We start from the raw sequence: 25,208 nt of genomic DNA, 5'->3' as shown, positions 1-25,208 counted from the left end.
ACCTGGGGGTGGGGTGAGGACATTCTAAAATCTCCTGGACACCTTGAGTTCTGGACCCCATTCCAAATCCCTATTTGGGGACCCCCTCTTGGCTGCACCTTGTTACAAGTCCTTTATCTCTTCATTTTGGAGGAGGAAAAAACCCAATTTCACCAGACAGCTAGACAGCCATTCCTTTGGCTGTGCTGATCTCTCACCTTTGACCTTATTCCAATGAAAGTAAATTTTAGATCTAAACTCTAGTTCTCAGAACTTCTACTGAGAACAAATGACTTTGTAAAAAATGCTGCTTCTGGGAATTCAAAGTGTTACCTAAACCCCGTGGATTGTTAGTTGGTAAAAGAGTTGTATAACAGGCAAAAATGTTAGATTCTATCGCTAGACTGCAACAGTTGTTTGTACGCCAGCCGGGAACTTGAACACAACTGCTTCTCTCTAAACAAAATACACTAAGAATTATTTTTCATCTGCATTGTGAAGAGAGAGGCATTGCTAAAAATGGAGGTAACATATAACTTTGGGAAACAATGACATTATTTGGGTAAGCACAGATTGCTATTTATAACTTTGTTAACGAAGGAGGCTGGAACATAAAAACCCTTGTGGGTTTTTTTTTTTTTTTGCTATTTATAAGAAAAATGGTATTTAAAAATATTTTGTTGTTTAGGACAACCATAAAAATGTAGCATAGTGACATGTTTTGATAATATAGACTATATATATCCATGGATAAATCATATCTAGGAGACTTTAAAATTAATAAAACTATTATAATGTTTAATTATTTCAGTTTGTTAGGTCCAGAATCAGCTTTCTGTTCTCAGGTTGTGTTTTCAGAATTCCTTTCATAACAGTAAAGAAAATTTTGGACTTTGGTCATCGATTTCTTTTCTTGATTTAAATTTCCAAAAGACACTAACTAGATTTTACTATTTTTCCCTCTATTTATCAACCTACAGGTAGGGAAGTAAAAACTGAATTATGTAGAGAACACAAGTAAAAGTCTGTAGAGAAGCAATTTTCCTTGAGTCTTGAATTAAATTGTTGCCTATTCTCTCAACCATTCATATGGCTTTTTAATTGATATATTATCTCTAAACCAGTTTTGATTTTCCACACTCTCCTTCATTTAGTTGAAAAGTCCATGTCTCCTCCAGAATGTTGAACAGCAGACATTTCTCTAAAAACTAATTTCTAGCCATTTTAAAAGTCTACCCATTACACTAAGAATAAAAACAAAAGAGTTGAAATCATTGTCTGAAGAATGAATCACACATTCTTAATCTGAATTGTGTTTGGAACAAAAAAAGGTATACATCCTGGAAGGATAAAAGTCCATTTAATTTAATTTAATACAAGGATCATAGTGCAGACCCTTCGAGTTGGAAGTAGAACAACCTTAAGTGAAAAGAACTTTTAAGGAATCCAAGGACAGGATGTGAAGACAAGTGACAGGAAACCCATTTGGATTTACATCTTTTCCACTCTGCACATCTTTGTCATGTTTTTTTCTTCTTTGCAGACAGGTGAACTCTGAATTTCTGCCTCCCATGGAGTGATCTCTGGAGATTGACCAGCATCTCTGTCCAAAGATGGGGAAGAGAAACCTAATTGGCTCAACTGAGGTCATGTGACTAGGTATAGGCAGAGGGCCAGTACCCTAGGTCTGCAGCTGATGCCCACTCCAGAGAAAGGGGCTGAGAAGACACTCAAGAACTGTTTACTGCAATACAGCTTTCATCAACACATCTCCCCAGACCCTTTCCATTAAACAAGCATTTATCTGCATCACAGGTAATTATAGTTATTTTCTGGTGCATCTCTGCCCATTATTTGCTTCATATTTTATGCTCCAGAAACAAAGAATTGCTTATAGTTTCACCTCCCTATGCTCTACTTAGCACCCATATGCCCTAATGAAATCAATGCATTTCATGCCTCAATTCCTGTGGTCCTCTTTGCTTGTACTGGTCCCCTTTCAATTCTCTTTCTTCTTTAGGAGTCATGCCCAATGTTACTGCTTGTCGACTTCTTTACCTTCTTGAGCTAGTTATTTTCTTCTTTCTTTATGCATCATAACATTGTGCAGGTAAATCCCTACCATCATCAAGCTCCATTGCTTGTGATTTCCTACTTAGGTTTTGACATCTTTATAACCCAAGACACGGTGAGCCTGGCCTACAGCCGGTGCTCCCAAATAGCTGACTGAATGTACTCTCAGAGTTTCCATTTGGTTAATGATTTGACTCTCTGGAGTTAAGAGTGAGCCATTACATGAAAAGCATTGTGTGCATGAACCCCTTAGAATTGTTAACTTGTCAGAGAATTAGATGTCAGGAACTTCTGATCAAACTCCTCTCCAAGGAATGGCAGTGAGTTCATCACTTGAGAGAGCCTGCAGTTTACCTGGAGCCCTCACCAGTTTAATTTCCTCTTTAAACTTCTGCTGGGCTACCGTCCCCTTCTTTGGGAGGCAATGTTGATCTACTGAAGTAGATCACTAGATGGTCAGAGCATCAGTTTATGAAATTATCTTATTTTTTTCCCTGAATATAAATGTTTTCAAAGGCAATTTCATTAACCACATCCTTAAGTTCTGTGGACTTTCAGTAATTTTAATTTACAAGGTTGGTCTTGATTTTTAGTCCTTGAGACATACATATTTTTCCAAGTCTTAAAGTCCATCCCTGCACTCTAGTCCTGAAGGGTTGGACTACATCTCCCACCTTTACATCAAATGCACTCTTCTGCACCGTCCCTCACCCCCTTGACATTTTATCAAGTAGGGGAACGCTGGTTAATCCTAGAAGGAAATTTTGCAAATGGTTGACTTTTGTTAGTCTCAGGTTTTGGTAGTAGAGAGTAAAAGAGCATTTCCTCAGAAAATAGTTTTAAGTTGTATTTCCCCTCCGTTTTTAAGTTGTATTTCCCCTCCACATAAATTTAAAACGGCAAAACCTTCAGGACCGCCTATGGGTACTTTGGGGCAGGCAGCCCCGAAAGTTCTAATAAATGAATTAGCATCTCAGAAAGGAGATCACTGAGGGACTGATATTGATCAAGGTCAGCCGGTGTGTTTGCCTGCGATTGTTCGGGGGGTGGTTAATTGCGTGTCAGTCTCGGCCTGTGTCGTCTCGCTGGCGCCGGGTGCTTTTTGGATTTGCTAATTTTCGTTAAGTGTCTATAGCCCGACTACTCGTCCCCTGTCTACCCAGGAGAACTTAGCGGCTCCTACTGATCAACAGTCTGTCTGTCTGGGCTTTATTGATCACAGGGCAGGCGGCTGGAGGCGGATGCGCCGGGGGGGGGGGGGGGCAGGGGGGGGTGCGGTTGATGGTGGAGGCTGGAAGCAGACTTCAGAGCCCTGCCACCCTTGTTCCTGCTTTCCTACTGGACCCCCCTTCACCGCCACAGGCGAGCCAGCGGTGGCTCTGCAGGAGCGTCTCCGGCGACCGCGCACGCCGGAACCACCACTACTTGTCTCAGGGGCTTCCAAAGCGCGCAGCGTGGTAGGGGAGGGCTTCCGAAGGCGGCCACGCGGGTCCCTCGCTTATTTCGGTAGGAACAAAAAAAGCCACGGGCAGGGCGATGCTGACTCAAGGCTGAGTTATGAGGCGTCTAGAGATGCACGCCGTAAGAGGTCAGGGATACTCAGGCCTACACTAGGGGGAGCGCTGGAGACACCAGCCGTGGGAGCCTGAGGCAAGACGCCGGCGCCGCTAGGAGCCGCCGGCGGGTCCCTCCCTGCCAGCGACTGTGCCCGCCCTCTGGGTGCGGGACGATTGACTTGAGCCTGGCGGCCAATCGGACGGCGCTGGTGCGAGCTGGGGGGCGGGGCGGTGCCGGCCCGCTCCCTAGGCGGAGCGGTATTTATGGCGCGGAGGCTGGGCAGAGGAGGCGGGTGCAGGCGGGAGCTCGCGGCTGGCGGTTTCTTATTGCGCTCGTCTTCGTGGAGTGCCTAGCCGAGGGCGAGTGAAGTGGTGGGTTCATCTCAGCCTGCGGCACTGAGCAGAGCGAGGGAGCTGGTGCTCGCACAGTCGGCTGTCGAAGGTCCTCTCTTTCCCTCGGTGTGTCCTCCAGTCGCGCTCCATGCTCCGGACGCTGCCTGGCCCCTCGCCCCGCTGCTGACGGCGCCCGCCTCTCTGGGCAGCATCCATGCACGGCGCGCTCCGGGAGTCGTAGGCTGCAGCTGCCCGCGGCTCCGGGACCGGCGGTGGCTCCGCGGCCGTGGGGGCGTCAATGGATCGCCATTCCAGCTACATCTTCATCTGGCTACAGCTTGAACTCTGTGCCATGGCGGTGCTGCTCACCAAAGGTGGGTGCCCGCTGGCCGGCGGTGGCGCGGCCCCCTAGGGAGGGGCACGTGGGGTCCTTGGGCGGCCACTGCCGCGAGCCTTTGAAGCCGGCTGTCTGGGCTTTGTTAGCGGCGTGCGAGGCTTCCTCCCGCTTTGGAGCCCACAGGTCGCGACAAGTTGCCTGTTACTAGAAGTCGCGGCAGCGGCTTCGCGGCCGACCCTTCGGGTGTTTTTGGTCTGGCGGACCTCAGAACAAGTGGTTGTCAAAGTGTTTGTGTAAGTCTTTAGTGAACTTATGAATGTTTGCGGCCCGGGAGCGGGGCGGTAGTGTGGGCTCGGATGCCGCCTCCCTCTCCACCTCCGGGCGGGGAAGCCCTGGAGGAACAGCAGACCCTTGCCCCCAATTGCCCTGTGTGTCCGTACTCTGAGTCTCGGGTCTCTGTTGCGTGTCACTCTGTTTCAGTAAGTTTATGTATTTGATTATGTCTTTGTATTTGAGTGTCTCTGCATTTGAATATATCTGTGTATTCGAGTGTGTCTCTGCCCGTCAGTGTGTCTCTGTTGTATTTGCATATATCTGTTTCAGTGTCTCTACATTTGAATGTGCCTCCTCCCGTGAGTGTGTCTGTGTCTCTCAGTGAGTGTCTTCGTGAATCAGCGAGCGTGTGCCTCCCTGAGTGTAGGTGTCCCGGTGTGTATTCAGTGTGCAGGAGTACACGTTCTGTTCTGAGTGACGATGGGCTCTTGTCAGTGGTCCCATTTCCATTCACCTCATATTTTACAAATACTACTACTGAAAAACAACCACCACAAAAACCAGCAGTCAGTTTCTTCCCCCACACCCCCTCGGCAGGCTTTCTTTCACCTTTGAGTTTGAAATAAGCCAAACTCCATCTAGATTCCAAGGTTCCCCCCACCTACCCTGCCATGAACAACAGATATATATTTTTTTAATACCAAGTGTTGTTTAGCTTTTGCACCCCCCACTTTTCTCTAATTGCCATGTAGCAGGCATGAGGTTAAAGGATAAGCTATCCCAGTAAGGATGATGTGCTACAGTATTTATTTATTTTGGAAGTAAGGGTGTAATTAACCCTAAATAACAGCCCTCACAGCCTTCAGAGGGGAGTCTCCTGGCCCTATCAAAGGCGGGCAGAACTGGGAGGGACTGAGGCTGACATGAAGTCACAGATACCGAAACTATGTGCCTGATAATGATATAATTAGGGGATCAGAGATTTGACTGCTGCTGACTTCAAAAGCTTTAAAAGAAGCCAGCAGTCTCTCCTGTAGCCATCTTGACTAAAGCAGACATTTTTGTTTAATCACTACATACAGTAACAAGAAAGGGGGGGAAACAGAAGAGCATTGTTCACTGTTTCAAAATACCAGTCCCCTTTCTGGCCTTTTGCATGCCACAGGAAGAAACTTTATGAAACGACAGAAATATAGTTTTAATGCAGTAATACAAAAGTTAATTCAACTTGCTCAAATGTACCTCCAGTTTTTTAGAAAAGTTGTTAGAACTTTTCTAGTTACCTGTCAATGTTATTAGACTTTTTTAGGTCATTTAAAATATATCATAGCATGTTTAAATAGGCTCTCCTAAACATTTAGGCAGCATTTTACTTGTATTTAGTTTTTTCTGCACAAGGTCTGAGGCGAATAGGATCAAAACGGATTTTTAATGTTTTATTTCTACCTGAAATCTGTATATGGAATTTGTCAGGCAGGGACATATAGTTTCACTACATAAGACCAGTGAGCTTTATGCAAAAAAATCAAATAAGCTTGAAAAGAGGAGAAAAGAACCTCTACAAAGCAAAGTCCTAACTTGAAGGTCTTCACTGGAGAAGGGTCTTGGGCTCAGACCCAGGATAGGGAATGCAGATTTAAAATAGAAGCAAGATCTCCAGCTTTGGACAGTTAAACTCGGCTTGCCAAAGATCTGTGTATAGTTGGCTGGTCTTTTTAGAACTGAAGCATTAGCAGCCTCTGGTGAAAACTGAGCATGCCATACGGTGGCCTGGAATTTGGACAGATAATTAAATGAGACACCTTACTCAGGCATCACTAGAGGAGAAGGAAGAAAGGTAGGGGTGGGAAGAGGTGTTCAATTTCAGAGCGGAGTTTTCAGTAACTAGACAGAAGTTCAGATTGGGAAGCTGGAGAGAGGTGTGTGCATTAGTTCAATTTACGATGGCATTAGCTGTGGCATGTGACAATGACCGAAGTCCACCGGGCTGAAAATCATATTAGTGATAACTCTGAGACCCAGATGATTTCAACTATAAATTGATGTAAAAAGCCTCAGATCTTGCAGCAAAATGTGAGCAGTGACTCACAACTTGCAAAATAAGTTTTATAAAGGAAACTTTAATCACTTCCTGTAGAAAAATTTGAGGTTTCCTTAAGGATTTTTCATTCAACCAGCAGAGGATTTTCAGATTCAGTGTTTCCCCTTTTAGATCCCATGTCGAATTACATGTAAAACTGGGGAGTAAGGGGAGGAGAAGTTAGCCTTGCAGTTTCACACTCTCCCCTCCGCCCCCAGTTTTATGACTTTCCATTTGGGCTGAAAGAAATTGACTTTGGCAAGCAAACCACTAATTGTAAACTGCCTAGTTCCTGTTTTACAATATACTAAAAGCTCCTCTGCATGAAAAGATCTTTATAGGCAAAGTTTGCCTTTTCTAGAGAGGTTGCAAATAACTGCCCAGTTTCATAGTTTTAAAACCTCCTGACTGGAGCAATTTCTAGATTGTTGTGTTTCTAGTTAATAACTTTATAAGGTGTTAGCTAAAGCTCTTAAATCTTGGCACAGCCCTTCAAGGTAGTAAACAATTCAGTAGTTCCGATCAAATATTTATACTTACAAAATCAAAAAGCCTAGTATTTTCATGTTGTATGGTCATGTAGGATTAAAATGAATAAATAATGTAATTTACCTTATAGTAGGAAAAATTATTGTGATTATTTTCTTTCAAAAACAAAAGTATTATTGTTAATGACTAATCAAAAACCTAAATCAAACTTTGATTCTCTGCTACTGGGATTAATACATTTCTAAAATTGTATTTGACTGGATTGAAATTGAAGCACAGGCCTGCACAAAGGGCTTTTCCAGTCTGCATGACCTGCTGTTGTAAGCACTAAGCTGAGTGTTCTAAAAGTTAGTGCCTTTGAGGTTAGGACTTAGCAATCTCTTAAGCAGATGCATTATCTTGCTTCTGAAGCAATTTGATGCATTTTCTCATTGTTTTCAGGTGAAATCAGATGTTACTGTGATGCTGCCCACTGCGTGGCAACTGGCTATATGTGTAAGTCTGAGCTGAGTGCCTGCTTCTCAAGGCTTCTTGATCCTCAGAACACAAACTCCCCACTCACTCATGGCTGCCTGGACTCTCTTGCAAGCACAGCAGACATCTGCCAAGCCAAACAGGCACAAAACCACTCTGGCATGGCCATGCCCATGCCCACATTGGAATGCTGTCATGAAGATATGTGCAATTACAGAGGGCTGCATGACGTTCTCTCTTCTCCCAAGGGGGAGGCCTCAGGTAGGTAGAAGCCTTTCTAACCAAAATGCTCACCTGATCTCTTAGGTTTGTGACAGCCATGACTTTGTATGTCTGCTATTGATTTTGTTAATGTAATTAGTTGCGTGGCTGGATGCAAAGATGCATCCCATTGAGTAGCTTTTATGTCTGCCTGAGCATCAGATGTTTGTCTACATAATACGTTTTGCCTGACTTTTTAACAGTTTGAAGACATTAAAAGACCATTGTTACTTTGGAATGACAGTCTGTAAACAAATGTTTTTATAATCTTTTTTGCCTTGTTTTTGCAACATTTGTTTCCTAAATATTGTTGACCTAATGGTAAGCTATTAAATGGGGTCCCTGGTTTAAAATTGACCTGTGAGCATAAGTACCTATAGGGGGAGTTAACACAGTTTTGCTTGTGCTCCTTTAGGACAAGGAAACCGGTATCAGCATGACAGTAGCAGAAACCTCATCACCAAAGTGCAGGAGCTGACTTCTTCCAAAGAGTTGTGGTTCCGGGCAGCAGTGATTGCTGTTCCCATCGCTGGAGGGCTGATTTTAGTGTTGCTCATTATGTTGGCCTTGAGGATGCTGCGAAGTGAAAACAAGAGACTGCGGGATCAGCGGCAACAGATGCTCTCTCGTTTGCACTATAGCTTTCACGGACACCATTCCAAAAAGGGGCAGGTTGCAAAGTTGGACTTGGAATGCATGGTGCCAGTGAGTGGGCATGAGAACTGCTGTCTGACCTGTGATAAAATGAGGCAAGCAGACCTCAGCAATGACAAGATCCTCTCACTTGTTCACTGGGGCATGTACAGTGGGCATGGGAAGCTGGAATTCGTATGACCGTGTCTTATCTGAACTGAGCTTTTTGGACGCTTGAAGGCCTTTGAGTTCCGCTGGACAGGAGCACTTTATCTGAAGAAAAACAAACTCATGTAATCATCTTTGAGAGACAAAGTGACCTCTGCAAACAGAATCTTAGGTGTTTCTTCTGAAGGATTATTTGCACAGACTTACATACAGTCAAATGTATTTTTTGCTTTGAAATTATAAAAAGCAAAGAGAAGACTATGTACACACTGTTACTAGGGTGATTTGCATCTGAGGGAGCTGGAATGAGTACCTAAATAAACTACAGTGTGCTCTATGTAAGCTCCTACATCTTGATTTATTGTAAAGATTTAAATATATATATATTTTTTGTCTGAAATTGAGCAGTGTCTTGTCATAAATTAAAAACTAAGTGGGAATTGTAAGAAACTACATGTTAATTATGCAAATGAAGATCTGTTGCTCAGAGTAGGGTCTAACTATAGGATTTGGCTTGACCTTCCCCTTCCCCCCTCCCTCCCCTCCCTCCATTCCTTCCCTCCCTCCCTTCTTCCCTCCTTCCTTTCTTTTTAAACAAGACCAAGATTTTGTGTATTCTTACATGCATATGTGTAACTTTCTTACAGCATGGAGAATTTCTAGATGGACTGCCCATCATTTAGTGTCTTCACCACATTTTTTGCTTGGGTCATTCTGGTTTTTAACTTTCATCTAAGATCTTAAACATATTTATACCAGGTCAGATATGCTTGATCTGTTTCGGAAGTTGCCTTAGCAGATGTACTATTATTTATCAACTTGATCCACTTGCTCTGGAATGAATACTTTTAAATGTGTCTACCTCCAACCAGGAAGAAAAAAAACCTAAATGAATTTTTTTTTTTGTAGTTAAAGTTAGTCACTGCTGACTTATACTGTTTACTCTGTCTCAAACCAAATTAAATATTTTGGACTCTAAGTTAGCCAAACTTCATTGTACCATGCTCCCAGTTTTCAAAACTTCTTTCAACACAGTGTTATATTAACATTTTATTTTCTGCTTTTGAATTTTTAGAAAGGTTTTCCATAGTGAACACTATATATCAATTGAGATTTAAATAACACACACTGCTTCTAGTTTTCTTCCCCCAAATGATCCTTTTATTAACATAACCAAATAAAACATTGACTGTACCCACTAACTTAATACACCAGTGTTTCCACTCCTGTAGGGCTTTGTCTGGCAACACTGCCCAGCCTGAATTAAACCCATTCCACATTTGTGTACTTTTCTCCCCATTTGTTATCTTAAATGAGAATAATTTGCCATGTAGGATTATTTTCCTTGATTCTTTGTGTATTTGAAACTTTTGCTTAAAAATTAACCTATAGCCTGCATATTTGAGTATGGGGTTTTCTTTTATGAGTGTTAACAGATTTTTAAAAAAATATTTTCTGGAATATTTTATGATGAGCATGATATGGATCCCTGAAGACAGATGCAGTAGCCAAGTTCATGGAAGAATCTGAATTAAAAGGACTAGTCTAAAAATGAGAACCTAGGTTATTTAATAATTAATAGGCCACAGCCCCAAATTAGGGTACGGAATAAATATGCATTTTAATAAATGACAAGTTTGTTTTGTGCTTATTGAGAATAACAGTTTGCACATTCATGATTAATGATTTATAAAAGTTTAAAAAATATTTCATTTATTTTTAGAGAGGAAGGGAGGGAGAAAAAGGGAGAGAAACATCAATGTGTGGTTGCCTACCACGTGCCGCCCCCACTGAGGGCTGGGCCCCCAACCAGGCATGAGCCCTGACTGGGGATCAAACCAGCGACCCTCTGGTTCACAGTCCATTACTCAATCCACTGAGCCACAGCAGTCAGGGCAGGTGTTAAGTTTTATGGGTCAATTTTTGAGGGAGCCAAAGAATTGTTGGGCCCAACTATCCAAACCTATCTATAGAGAATTGATAAAAAAAATTGCCATTGGTGAAATTTGCACCTTCACCTTCTGCTTGCTAGCTCCGGATCAAATTACAGTTTTTCCATTTAGATTAAAAGACTTACTTTTCTTCTGCATGCCCAGCCACAATATTAGTCTCTGTTCATCCCATTTTTTTCCAAGTACCAGTGAACTAAGAACTCAGCAATTCATTAGGAAATACAGCAATGAAGGATTTGAATTCATGTGCTTTTGAAATACGCGCAAGTCAGGAGAAGAAAAGCCTGGGTCCCGCCTAGAGCTAAAATCACAAAACTTTAGTAGAAGGTGAATGCAAAGTATTTTCACTTGGTTCTATGTTCTTGTTCTTTCTACTGTAAATTCATGGGGCTATTTACACCTCCCCGTTCGGTGGGGTGGTGGCACTGTGCCCATGCGCTGCCAGCCCGAGTGTTCGAGGACTCAAGTTCTAGCCACTTTCAATAGAGTGGCCCTGTCTAATAATCCCCTAAAAATCCCCTTATTTTGCTAATAATCCCCTTTTAAATCTTCTCATTCTTTTAGCATTTGCACATGTGTTCAAGTCAGATCTAGGCATACATAATTTGGCTTTTCAATGAAAGTATTGCTGGTTTCTCAACTTTGATTTTTACTAAGAACTAAACATTGATTCTACTTCCGCTTTCCTATGAGAGTGTAGAAGTTGCCAGCAGCGGAGATAAAGGACCCTTCATGAAATCTCCACCCTCCTGATTCAGTGATGTAAGAATGGTAATGACTGGTTTATTTGTTTTTCCCTCACAGAGATGTTTACTGTTACTTTTAGGTGTCAGTACAAGGCCAGGCTAACCAGGAACAGCCCTTGTTTAATATTGACATAAAACTCCCCCCAAAAGTAATTTTCCTTTCTAAGTGGAAATTTGCCCAAACCAGAGACAAATGGGACCAAATTTGCCATGTTTCTGTATCTATACCCCTTACACTCTACCTCATTTTTTAAAAAAAGTGATCTACACATCGTTATGTCTTTTATGTTATTTTCCCCCTTATTTTGAAAAGCTCAGAGGCTTCCTAGAAATTGACTAATGCATCAAAATTTCTGCTTAGCTGATTTTATTAAAAACACTGCACCATAGGGGGTTTGACCTTCTAAAATACCAAACATGTCTGCTTTAGAAAATCACAAAACTCTCCCCTGAAGAGCTTGTAAATCTGGTTTCAATATGGGCTGATTATAGGCTACAAGCTTGAAAGCAGTGGCATCTAGTATCATGAGTCTGAAACGAGTCTTCTGGGGGCCAGGACAGCTTTTTTCCCTTATAACCTCTAATTGGACCTCTTTTCTGTCTCAGTTCAAATAGCTTCAAACCTCTAAAAGTTACCTGGTATGATGAGGCTGAACTCATACTGGGTACGAATCAAGCTCCCTTTGGAGTCCCATAGCCTGGGTTCAAAGCCTGCCTTTGCCCCTAATACCTTCATGAAATTAGGCTAAATTTTGTTACTTGGGAAATGGGTCAATGATAATATACTTTATGAAAATTGTGAGGAGATAGGAGCACAATGTCTCAAAACTTGAGAACATACCTATTTTTACAGTGGATATTTTTACTTGACTTTTTCATATTTCAGATCTTTGCATATTTGAGATTTGTGGGCCCTTTAGTCCTGCAGGCTGGATTTAGTATTTTTAATATTTGCTTTCAATTTACTGCTTTTAGCTTCTTACATCTAATTATGTTGGTTTGTAATTATTTCCTTTTGGAATAATCTAGATGGCTACCGATAAGAATATTTTAATTTCATGCATGTATTTTGTTTTTTGGTATTTGCAGAATGAAGTTCTCTGAGTTTCAGCTGTTCTGGATGATTAATCCATTGAGAAAACCAAGAGTCAAGTTAAGTAACAGATAATGTTTCAGAATTGCTTGAGCAGTTTATGTCTGATTGATGAGTTCTGGACAAGTACAACCATCAATTTCAATTTGCTACACAGGTGCTCCCAAGGGAATACAAATAGTGACGCACCTAGTTCATGGACTTTGTGAATTGGGTGGGGGCGGGGACTAGAGAGTGAAAAATCCATTTAATTTCCCTGGATGAAGTTAATTTAGTTAGTTACTCTGTTGGTCACAGTTGTAAAGAGAAAACTATAACTGCCTCAGACACCAATCCAGTCCTTTCCCCTCTACCCAGTTCTTTCTGTGTGTGTCCCTCTCATTCTCCCGACTTAAAAAGGCAGGCTGGTGATCTGAGAATTTGAGAGCCAATGAGATAATGAAATTAAATGTTATTTCAAATTTCTACAGCTCTTTTTCTGGGGTAGTGTTAGACTTTAATATGTCCTTGTTAACTTGCTAACATTGCACCACTCTCGTCCACATTACAGAAATTTGGAGAGGGAAGTAGGAAGGTGACACATTGAGTTGAACCAGATAAGGGTTTATTCTTGCAGTGAGGCAGCAATTTTCCAATGGATCTGCTTTGGAAAGTTTGGAAGTGTTTATTACTAGGGGAGGCCACCCAACCATCTTCTGCAAAATTCCTGCATTCTATGAATATGGAAAGCATCAGCAAAAAGGCATTGACAAGCCATCTAGGGAGATACTTTGGGTAAGCAGTTAGATAATACCTCAAGGCATTTGTCATTCCTCAAGACTTAAGGGAGTCATTCAATCTGGTGGCCAGTGGCCAGATGCCTCTCAAAGTCTATCTCAGATTGTGTTTAGGACACTATCTTGTAGGACCTCGAGTAGAACCCTGGAAAGATGAGTTGGTAATTATTTATTGCATGCCACGTGTATACAGATATGCCATGCTAGCCCAATAGTTTTTGTAATTCTGGAATAATTTTGCTTTTAACAATTTTCAAGGCAGTGTGTAAGCAGAAGATGGAATTTGTGAGCAGTCAGCAATTTGTTTGTAGACATGGGAAGACCACGTTAGTTGTGAAGAATTAATAAAGTCAGAGGCTGTTGTGTAAATTTACTCGGAGAGATCTCACATTACAAACCTAATGGAACAAAAATTGTTTTAGCAGTGAAAACCAAGAGAAATACAGAAAGCTCTTTATCCCTGGTCTCTTCCCCTTGGAATTTCCCCAGGGAACTGATGAGGATAGTGGAAAAACACCACACTTCTAAAAGCAGTTTCTTACTTTTTAAGTGTTGGAAGTCCACCTTGAAGAATTTTTTCCTGAATTTAGTAGATGTGATTTTCATATTATAGACTTCACAGTTGACTTGGTAAATGGGGTGTTTCTCATCTGGATTTAGGGGTTAAACGGTGAACTCCCAGTGGGGAGGGGGAGGGCAGGGGAGGAGGTGCAGAGCTAGGATCAGTTACCTTTGAACGGTTCCACAATCCAAGTAAAGGACAAGACCGGGCCTCTTGTCATCAGACACCTGCATTCAGATTGTCGGTAAAGACACAAACGCTTCTCTCTCATTTCTTTCTCTACCCTAAATTATTGTTTTACAGATTTATATACATATATCTGCATGGGAAGCCTAAAGGAAAACAAAGTGCTAGTAAGGAAGTTGCCAAGAAACAATTCAAATGGGCCTGAAAATTAATGAAGCACTGCCAAGGTCAACCTGCTCAGCCCACCTTTTAAATCTGGGGCAATCTCCAAGCTAATTTAAAGGTACTAATTCTCACCAAGAAGTTTATCATCATTCCCCAGTAAGCTAAGAGTTGTACTTTCATGTAACTATTGCAAAATACTCAAAGCTTTCATCAAACATTGTTTCTCTAAGGAGATAAGAACAAGTCACTGAGAGTTCCCTTGGTCCAAAAGGTGAATTACCTGGACTCAGCAGGTTGACTTAGTATCTCAACTTCGATGCCTTGTCCCCACTACACTGGGGCAACTTTGGCAAATTCTCTTTTTTTCTCCTGATTGAACCTCCCATCAGAGGCTATAAGTAAAGCAACAAATAAGGTGCTGCATCTTTTATTCAAAGATATAAGACACCAAAAGTTATAAATTACCATTCCCCCCACCAACCACTTAGCATCTTCATTTAAAGATTACTTTTTACTTCAAAACTCAAAGGGCTATTATGCACCCATTCACAGTATTATAATTTAGACTTTTATGTATGTTTCTTTTATGAGATTGTTATATAGTGTAAAGAAAATTACTTATTCATAGTTAAAATAACAAAAGGTAAATTAAAAAAATATATGTAGGGGGATAATCGTCCATGCCTTTCCAATCTTTATATTGTTTCTAGTTCCCCATATTCCTTGTATTTATTTAAAAATAAATGTACATTTATTTCTATTTCCTATGAGCACTGGCTCAAAGCTATGTCAACTGGCTTCCAGTAGTGCTTGTTAAAAATATGAATAAAGTGTGGAGAAAAGAAACCGCATTTTTTAAAAAACAGCACTGTCGTCAACTTTTTCAAAGGCAAATTTCTTTGCTGGAAGGAGGAAAACATTCTCTTTTTAAAACCTGGTGGAACAGTGACCCTGCTTGGTTGGAAGCTCAGTGTCTTCTGGGATTCTTCTCATCTCGCCACGGATTTCACAGGCCGAAGAAGCTCGGAGTTGGCGCTGCTTTAGAAGGCTGTCGAAGGCAGATTTGTGTGTCCATCCGGGATCACTAAATGCCAAGGGTCATTTCCCTGGCCTGACACTTGATTGTGAAGCAGGTTAAGAAGTAAATCTTTCAAGGGGCTGAATTGTGACAAACACTGTAGTCCGACAATAAAACCCGACCTCCTCAACCAGCTTGTTTAACAGTGGGAGGTTGTTTGCTGGCATTAGTATGCAAATTGCGGTGAGTAGCTAACAGGTTGCTTTGAAATGCTCAATTTGTTTATCCCGACCTTTTCTTCATGGGCAGAAGATTTATGGAGCTCTTTTTCATGGTTCTCAGCAATGAATGCGGTCCAGCAGGGTCTCCAGCGTGTCATTAACTCCAGTTGGGACACCGGAGCGGAAGTGCTTTGCTGGTGCGCGGAGGCACCCGGGCCGAGTGGACCTGCTGGGGAGCCGCTGGCTCCCGGAGCTCCTAGGCGTTCCTGGCTGGGGTTGAGCCTCCGAAAAGGCAAACAAATAAAAGGGAGAAAAAAATCTCCTGTCTTCAAATGTCTATCACACGAATGCCTCATCCAGAAAAAAATAAATCAGCCATTATCTTTGGTTTCATCTTTCTACCTCTTATGGGTAAATGGCCTTCCTTCCTAGGCCCAAAGGAAGACCTACCACTGAGGTTCTCACTAGGCTGGGTCTTTGTATGAATCTGTTTTGGTCAAAGGCATTTGTTCAGAGTACTCATCCTGACGTTTGTTTTTATCGTCTTTATGGTGGCTCTGCCTTCGGAGCTACCTGGATTCAGTTTGGACTTGGTTTGTTACTGGAGGTGTAACTTTGGGGTAATTAACCCCTTCGTTGCCTCACTGACCTAATGTGGGTAATAATATTTATTATCAGCACTTTGCCTTGTTGGGAGGATTAAATGAGATAATGCAAATAAAGCTTTAGCTCAATTCCTTGCAAAGTTGTAAAAGTTAGCCATTACCAATAGGTATTGTTCCCTTATAATCCCTCCCAAAGCGTAGAACAGAAGCACCCAGGAGTCACCTCGTGTACTTTACAGACCTGGGTGGGGGGGACCAGACCGGATGGATTCAAAGATCCAGCGATGTTTATTCCTTTTTATTTGTAAGTATCTTTAGTCTGCCCAATTTACCCTTCTGTGTTTATATTTTGCTCAGGACAGTAGGGAAGTACTGAATTTTAATGTAAAAATATTGAAAGTAACATATCCCTTGCAGAAAAATGTTCCTTACTAAGAACAATGACAGTGTTTGACATCAGTGCAAAGCAGTCGGTGTTAACACTCTCCAAAACCAGGAAGGGCATGCTGTCTGCTCCCCGTTGCAACGAATACCCGTTTTGCACATCCTGTTAATGAATACACACCTGCTGAGTGTGTTAGTTTGCTCTGCTGACTGAGTTGACAGAGGGCCAAGCCACAGTTCCCTGCACTGGGCGCTGCCACTGTCTTGTGCTTGGGGGTCCGGGTGAAGCGCTGGTGAAGGCCACCGCTACAGGAAGGCAAGAGACATATTCAAATTTTGTTCCAGGCCAAACCTATAAGCTGTAAACTGTGTGAGGACTGTTCTCATGAGAATCTGTGCTTCTAAGAAATCTGTTGGACTAAAACCACAATACAGCTTTGATAATAGGAATAGCAATTGCACATCTACTATTTCGTCATTTATTGTTTCTTGCTAAGAGCGTTGTGACATATGTGACTTACATGTTTAATGTTCCTGTAAGTCAGCCTGATGTGCATGTTACTTAAGAAACTGACAAATCAACGAGGCCCCCCAAGCCCAGGAGGTTTTCTGGGTCCCACATCTTCACAGCACCTTTAAGTAGCCATCAGCTACTTTCGAGAGGCACGTGCTGAGCGAGACAGGTAGTTCCAAGCACATTTCTCATTAGCTGACCAGCTCTTGAATCTTCCTATCCTGTCTGAGTCTTGCTCCTTACCCTGTTTGTTGTGATGCCCGTGGGCATGGGTTTTATTGCTGAGGATGCAATTATCCTTCTCTTCTCCCTTTGATTTGAGATTTCATGCCTGTCTATGACTCTGCACCGCTCAGGCCATCTCTCTGGGCTCTGCCTCAGGCTGGTTCTGCCTCCTTGTGCTTTGACTTAATGTAATTTCTCTCTTTCAGTCATGTGTTTGGGTTTTCGTCTTCTGCCCAACCTATTTATCTTCCAGTGACTTGACTGGACAGAGAACTTTGACTTTGGCTTCTGTTGGGAAGCTCTCTTGTGTCACCCTTGGAGCTGTGATGGGAAGCTGGCAGACCAGTTGTGGGCCAGGCCTGAGTCATCTGGGCTGAGAGCGCTGGGCACTTGCTTGGGTAGATAAAATCTTGGCTGCACACTCAAGGGTCACATTCTAACTTGCCTGACTGAGCTCCCAAGACACTTATAATCCTGCATTTCCTCACCCAGTGTGTTTCTCACCCAATAATAATTTAGTATTAGAACCTATGAACTTAGAAGGTTTGAGTCAAGTTTGAGTGCTCCTGGCCAAGCTGGTGGTTGAAGGAAGAGACCACCACCCTTGGGACAGATAACACGCTGGCAGTTTCTCTGGTGTCCTGTGGCTCCTGTGCTGTGACTCATTGTCATTCTAGAAGGCTGTGCCCATTCCTCCAAGACCCTTATCTGACTGTTTTCATTGAAATCTGATACAATTGCCCCATTCTTCCTTTAGGCAGAACAATCTATGACCATCCACGCTATGATTTTCTCATGAAAATGAGCAGGTGACATTTCTAGTCTCCTCTAGTCTATTAATGTGACTGGGAGTGAAGGGAGAGCCACCAGGGATGTCTCTCTAAGAAATCAAGGTGGGGTTCATGGTAGAGCTGGGAGGAAGTGTGGACACATGAGCCTTATGTGCTGCCTGGGATGGGAGAGAGCTCATCAGAGCTACCTCAAGAGCACACCCACCCACTTGGCCAAATGGTACTCTGAGTTGACAGGCCCTGGAAGGACGGCCTAGGTCCTGGTTGGATGACATGTTGCAGCTATTCTGGCCAAATCGGTGGCCCATGGCAGGTGCTAGGCAGGCTGGCACCCACATGCTAACTGGGCTGGCCACTCCTAGGGGGAATGTACACTCCCAGAGGGCCCACTGGGCCTCTCTTATAGCAGCCTTGTTCCCCTGTGCCAGTGGGACCCACAGAGCACTGGCCTCAGGTTGGTTAAAGACAGCGCTGCAGCTCTGGCAGTGCTTGGAAAGGAAGTGCAGGTCTTCCTGCATGTTCTGGTTAGTTCCTTGTGAGGCCTGCAGCACCACGCCTGGCACAGTGAGGGTGATCAATAAAAGCTATCACAGCTATTGCCGTTCCTCTGCTAACGTGGTCCCTGGTTGCTGCTGTGCAGCTATGATGAAGTCAGTTTTCAGTGTCTGAAAAATAAACAATTTGTTCAAAGATTTTATACTGACTAGTGACATTTAGTAAATCGTGCCATCTCCCAGCTTCATCTTTTTTTCATTTGTAAAATGAAAGTCACAAAAACGCTGTTTCCTTCCTCCCTCAAATGTGTGCTATGGGAATTCTGCAGGGCTGGGGAGGCCCTGGGTCTCTCTGGGGAGGCACTATCAAATAGGAGTTATTAACATACCATTTGAAAGGAAGGTAACCTCTTTTCATGTGTCTTTCACATGTTTGTTTCTTCTACAATTTTATTTCTATCGCTTTCAATATAGGCTTTGATTCCTTTTTCCTTCCTCTAAGAGTTATAATTAAACCATAAATTTTGCTTGAAGGAGACAGAAAGATGGCAGATACAAAAGTTACATGCTTAAGGCCATCTTTCCTTCTTTCCACCAACAAAAGCACTACCCATTTGGAACATTGTTTGTAATTGAATTTACATTTATAATAAACCTCAGGCTTAGATTCTGGGCTAGGGTGGGTAGAAAGAGAAGAGAGAAAAGCCCAAATGGTATAATTAACAGAAGTGGTAGCAGCATTGTTGTGTACAGTTTGAAGCAAACATGCTGACTTTCTTAGTCCTGAATAAAAATGAAACAAAACAAAGCAGAGAGTTCAACTTAAAAAAAAAGAACAAGAACAAGAAAAGCCAAACCTTAGAGACAATATTGCTGAAAATAACTTTAACCTTTGTGCTTTTCCTGTACTTAAATATCATATAGCAATAAAGTTATCTTTTGTTTTTGAAAAATTTCTACAATTAGCTGAACTGTTAAGATTTAGCTGACCTTGTTTTGGTTAGGAACAATAAGAAGGGATATTTGTGTTTCTTGTCGACCTACACCTAAATGTTTAATACTTAGATGGTGCTTAAGTACTGCAGATTTGGGTGTTCTTACACCTGCCTCACAGCTGGGAAAACCAGCTGACTTGCCCGCGGCAATGCTGGGAGCAGGGTTTTGCCCAGGGCGCTGTTACTGGGACACAGTCTCTGCAATAGAGGTTGAAAACTTGTAAGAAAAATAAAATCAAGTTCACAAAGTTTTATTTCTTTTCTTTTTTGAGTTTATTTGAGACAAACTGATAAAATATGCTAGGGGAACAAGATCTCAAATTCTTCCCACAAAGTTTTATTTCTGAATGGAAGCCTTACAATGGCACTTTGTCTGATGCAGGGTCTCTACCTCTCAGGAAGGCAAAACCACACTAAACCTAAACCCTATGGTTTCTGCCAAGTCTCGCCCCATCCCTCCCAGTGAAACCAGGAAAGAATTCTTTGCCTAGCTTATTTTCGGGGGCTTGGGGCTGAGAAGAAATTTCTTCTCTTCTTTCTAAGTTTAATTCCTCAGGGAAAAAGAGCCCATGTTTTTTTATATGTTGTTCTGGCGGGAAGGGATTTTTGTTGTCCTCTCCAATGACTTCCTTTGGTGATAAGGTGAAGACAATGTTAACTTTCCTCCTCTTGGCTCTTGGGAGAAAGGGAGTTACAGTGCAATTTTATCCTCTCCGTAATTTTTAGCTGCCTCATACCTTTGCACAAACCACCCTCTTAACCAAAAGGAGCAGAAATCTGTTAATTCTGATGACTCTTTGTGGTTTATATTAGTAAATCTTTCTGAAAGATTTTTTTTGAGTCAGTAATTTTTCTCTTGGAAACACAGAAATACTCGTAGAAAAAAATATGTCTTGAATTCACTCTTTTAATAGTCTTGATTTTTAATTCTTATCTAAGAAGAGAGAAATCCTGGTACAATTTCAATGAATAGCTTTTGGGTATATGTTGTAAGGTCATAAAATGTCAAAATTCGTGTAAATTGTATTTCTAAAGCCTCAAGAGCACTCAGAAACTATTATTGTATTCCAAACAGTATCTCTTCCAGCAAAGGAGACCTAATTTTCCTCATGCCCATGCTTTGACAGCTTCATTCATTTTATTCATAACACTATCCTAAAAGAATTTTCTCTTAGAAAACAGTGAAGAACCCAACATACTGGGAATTTTCTAGTGATTGAATTCATGGAAGAAAAGCATTATATTTCCAGAATAATATTTTAGAGACATTTAGATTCTCATTGACAACAAATATGTGGTGTTTCAGAACTAAAGACAGCAGCATAATGGGAATTGTTGGGCACTTATAAAATGCTGGAATCAGAAAATTCAGACATCAGGTTACATGAAATGCTCCAGCTGAGTCAAGCATACAAAGGGTCACCAGCATGACTAGCATATAAAAAGTCAATGTTTAACTTTTTCAGGTTTTGCTTAAATGAAATGTATCAGAGAGGGAGAGAGAGAGGAAAAATTCTTGGTTGGTTGTATCAGTGCATTAAAATGTGCTCTGGATAGAGAACGAGAAGGAGGTTTTAACCATTTTCAAGAGGTCTTCATGTGCTACTCTGATTTGTCTTGATTTTCTGTATTTTAGTTTGCATGAGAGAGAGAGGGGAGGAGGAGATGAAATAAAAACAAAGAACAGAAGGAATGAGGGGAGAGAAGGAAAACAAAGGAATATTAGAAGATTAGGAGAAAATATAATTTTTTCTTGGGCGTGGAAGAAGGAAACAAATGAAATAGATTAACATTTAATAAAACAAGCCCTGGCGTCACACATGGGCTTTCAAGCAGCAATTAATTCTGGTGTCTAGAGCCTTGAAACTTCAGACCACAATGTAAAGAAATTCAGAGTTGCCAGGAAGGGCCTTCTTTCTTCCAGAGGTTTGTGCTGATTTGCAGCAAAGCTAGGCCCTGGCCTCTCTTAGACTAGGGGTTCTTTATCATTTTTCATAGTCCCCTTCATTTTCCGTGGCCCTGCTGGCAAAACTCTAGGACAGGTGATTTGAAGGGTGATCCACTATTGAGGCTGGTCCACACGCTGTTGTGCATTGGTTCATGATGGGAGTAGCAAAAGAAAAATCGAGAGTAAGCATTTAGGAACTTTTGTAGAAATTTGATGGAGAAATTTTATGTCTAGTGAATCTAATTAAAAATGGAACTTTATTTGTATATCTTTGGTTTTAATTTTATTTTGGCTAGTTATTTATTTTTATTGTATTTTATAAGGTATCAGTCTATGATGAATTGGGAAAAATTGATCTTATATCACAGATAGTTTGAGAAGCACTGGCTTGGAGAACCAGGAGATAATGTTTTGAGGATGAAGGTATCACCCTCTCCCAAATGGGAATGGAGTTTATGAAGTGGAGGAGGGTCAAACATTTCTTACCTTGAAGAAGGTTGTCAGAAACAATGACCTCTACTTAGTGGCGTTATTTAGAACAATGGCTCTCAAAAATGTTTGTCTTAGGACTCTCCATACATTAAAAAAAATCAGTTTCCAATTGTTTATTGCAAATGCATAGAAATACGATTGGTTTATAAACTGTTTTTTTTCCCATATTCTGTGACCATGTTTATCTCACATATTTGGTCTAGTAATGTTTTTGTTTGTTTGTTGGTTGGTTTTAGATTCTTTGTGATTTTCAACATAGATGGTCACATTACCTGGGAGCAGAGGCAGTTTAATTTATCTATCTTTATTTTGTTTATTTATTTATAATCCATTACCTGTTTTTCTTTTTCTTGCCTAATTTCCTTGAGGCTTCCATTATAACATTAGATGGGAGTGGTAGAAGCAGATGCCTTGTCTTATTCCCAATCATAGAGGGAAAGAATTACATTTTTCACAATTAAGTATGGACAGTAGTTGTAGTTTTTGAAAAAAGCACTTTATGAGATTGAGGAATATCCCTTCATGTCCTAATATGCAGACTTTTTGTCTTGAATGGATGTTGAATTCTGTAAAAGTCTTTCTCTAAATCTGTAGAGATAATCATTTTAGAAAATATATTTTATTTACTTTTTAGAGAGAGGGAATGCAGGGAGAAAGAGAGGGAGAGAAACATCATATGAAAGAGAGACATAGATTGGTTGCCTCTAGCACCTGCCTGAACTGAGAAGCACCAGAAACCTGGTCCTGCAGTGTGACTGGAAATCAAAGCAGCGCCCTCTCGCCTGAGGGACAATGATCAACCGAGTGAGCCACGCTGGCCATGTGGTGTTTTTTCTTCAGTCTGTTGATATAGTAAACTACATTGACATTTGAATTCTGAATGTCTTACAGGCTCAGGATAAACCCCACTTATTCAAATGTATTTTCATTTTAATATGTTACTGAATTAAATTTGCTAGTATTTGGTTGAGGATTTTAAATTTATGTTCATAATATATGTTGGACTGTGGTGATCTTTCCTTGTAACATATTTGTTTAACATTAAGTACAACCTTATTTTCACATGCACCTTTAGAGCACAACATTCATGGCACATTGCCTCTTAGTCCCTAAATGCAATTTAGAGATGTTTTCAGAAATTACTATGCAACTGATGAGAAAGCTAAGGTAATTTCTGAAGGTAAATAACTATGAACCTGGACAGAAGTTTTCTAGCTTCTTATCTTCTAGAAACAGTGTCACAAATCATTTGGAAAGTCATCCTAGAGGTAAGCATAATAAACCACATTTCCTATCCATCCCTGAAGTCAACCTTTCTCAAGAAATGATCAAACAACGCCTGTTTTTAAAGTCGGCAGTAAGGCCTGACTGTGACGTTCAACTCTGGTTCTGGATCAGTTTTCTGGCTTGGACTGGTCAGGAGTCACTTCCTTCAGCATCTCCATCAGTGAATTTGAGTGTGTGTTAACATTATTTTCTCTTTCAATTCTGCAACCTTTTCTGGTAGAAGCATGTTTTGAATGTCCATCTCAGGTGCATTTCGATAGCTTTTGTTTTTAAGAGCTAGCACACCATTTTAGCATTGGAAGGGTAGATGTGACCTCTCAAGGCAGCCAAGGCCACATGGGGGGAATACTGTTGGAAACCAATGGGATTCCCACAGGACTACAGGATAAAAGGTTGCAAGAGCTGCATTTCATTGACCTTCAATGGCAACTAGGAAGGAAGCTTCCACAGTCACATTATTTATAACCTGGAGAAGACTAGGGCCCTGAGGGACCACAAGGAGGCCCAAGTGAGGTGCACCGAGTCACAATGCACCTCTCAGGCTGCAGATACGAGAATGCCATGGCTGAGTGGCAAGGACCCCTACACCATCTGGGTGCCCCACTCCATGGAAGTCATAAAAGAAGGTTTATCTATTGCCTTAGTGCCATCAAGAGTCCTCCTTATGCAGCTTTGTATATCACCAGCCATGTTGCCTGGCATAGTTGCCACCTTCTGCAGCCGCTGCCTGGTCCTTCTAATATTTTTGTCTGGTTTTGGGATCTGGGCAATGCTAGGAAGTTAAGAATGAGTTGGGAAGTGTTGCTTCCTCTTCTATGGAGGAGTTTGTATAGAATCATTATTATAACTTGCTTAAAAATGTTCTATAACATTTTCTGGTGAAATAATTTGAGCTTGGAGTTTTCTTTATGGGTAGGCTTAAAACTACAAATTCAAATGTTTAAATAGATACAGGATTATTCATATTACCTATTTGTTTGTTAGTGAACTTTGGCAGTTTATAGCTTTCAAGGAATTTTTCCATTTCCTCCAAATTGTTGAATTTATGAGTACACAGTTATTTTTAGTATTGCCTATTATCCCTTTGATTTTTATAGGATTTGTAGTAAAGTCCCCTTTTTCCTTCTTCACATTAGTAGTTTGTGTCTTCCTCCTTTCTTTCTTTTCATTTGGTCTGATTAGAGGTTTATCAATTTTATTGATTTAAAAATATCTTTGGCTTCTTTTATTTTTCTATTTTAAATTTTATTAAATTTCTTATCTTTACTATTTCCTTTCTTTTGCTTGTGTTGGTTTTAATTTGTTCCTTTTCTAGCTTCTTAAGGTAGAAGTTTATTGTAGGAGACCGTTCTGCATGGCATGGCCCAGCTCCCACTCGGAGATGCACAGGACCCACACCCATGGACAGGTCCTACTGTGTGGAAGCAGGCCTGCAATGTGCCTAGGCCGCTTTGAGTCTTGCTCTTGCTAAAAAACTCCCTCACCCTGAATTGAGGACATTTACTGCAAAGTAACTTCCTAAAATCCATGCTAAACCTTCCAAGGATGAGTGTAACCAGTTCAATCACTTTTGCCTTTTCACTTACAAATATCCCTCTTCTGTGATGTGATTAGCAGCATTGGCTCCTTTGTTTTCTGTATAAGATAACCACCTAAAGCGAACCTGTGCATAGTAAATGAGCACCATCAAGTAATGTGCCAAGAGATAGAAATAAAGGCCTGTCATGGCAAAGGCTGCAGCTTTTGCTCCCCTTGAGAGAAAAGCCATGCTGTCCCTTTTCCTCCGCTGGACTCTGTAGTCCATGTGAATGTCTCATTTCATCCATAATGGCACAGACACTGCGGGCTGGTGTCTGTATCAGTTTATATACTTGATTTAAGACCTTACTCCTTTTCTAATGTCAGCATTTAATGCTATAATTTCTCTCTAGGCACAGTTTTATTTACATCCATAAATTTATATATATTGTTTTTATTTTCACTTAACTGAAAACATTTACTAATTTTCCTTGTGATTTTTTCATTGATTCATGGGTCATATATAGAAGTACGTTATTTAATTTCCAAACACTTGAGGATTTTTAACAGTATTTTCCTT

General features: G+C 41.2%; 1 protein-coding gene and 1 pseudogene across 1 annotated transcript; one reads left to right on the top strand and one right to left on the bottom strand.

The window, feature by feature from the left end:
• Positions 1–3,883: 3,883 nt before the first annotated feature.
• Positions 3,884–10,288, top strand: BAMBI (BMP and activin membrane bound inhibitor). Its single transcript, XM_045858255.1, has 3 exons — positions 3,884–4,315; positions 7,562–7,855; positions 8,271–10,288. The coding sequence occupies exons 1-3, from the start codon at positions 4,240–4,242 to the stop codon at positions 8,687–8,689; spliced, it is 789 nt and encodes a 262-aa protein (XP_045714211.1). The 5' UTR covers positions 3,884–4,239; the 3' UTR covers positions 8,690–10,288.
• Positions 10,289–23,217: 12,929 nt separating this feature from the next.
• Positions 23,218–23,800, bottom strand: LOC123831073 (annotated as a pseudogene).
• Positions 23,801–25,208: the final 1,408 nt, after the last annotated feature.

This window comes from Phyllostomus hastatus, unplaced genomic scaffold (assembly GCF_019186645.2).
Source record: "Phyllostomus hastatus isolate PE091 unplaced genomic scaffold, TTU_PhHast_1.1 phas_scaffold_1674, whole genome shotgun sequence".
Lineage (NCBI taxonomy): Eukaryota > Metazoa > Chordata > Mammalia > Chiroptera > Phyllostomidae > Phyllostomus > Phyllostomus hastatus.
Note: the sequence above shows the minus strand (reverse complement) of the source record. Positions and strands in the feature narration are given on the sequence as shown.

What these genes read in the sequence shown, in the direction of transcription:
- BAMBI (XM_045858255.1), top strand. Translation starts at nt 4,240, where the DNA reads ATGGATCGCCATTCCAGCTACATCTTCATCTGGCTACAGCTTGAACTC. An exon ending in GGCGGTGCTGCTCACCAAAG is followed by an intron (nt 4,316 to 7,561) that starts GTGGGTGCCCGC and finishes CATTGTTTTCAG; the next exon opens with GTGAAATCAGATGTTACTGT. An exon ending in TCCCAAGGGGGAGGCCTCAG is followed by an intron (nt 7,856 to 8,270) that starts GTAGGTAGAAGC and finishes GTGCTCCTTTAG; the next exon opens with GACAAGGAAACCGGTATCAG.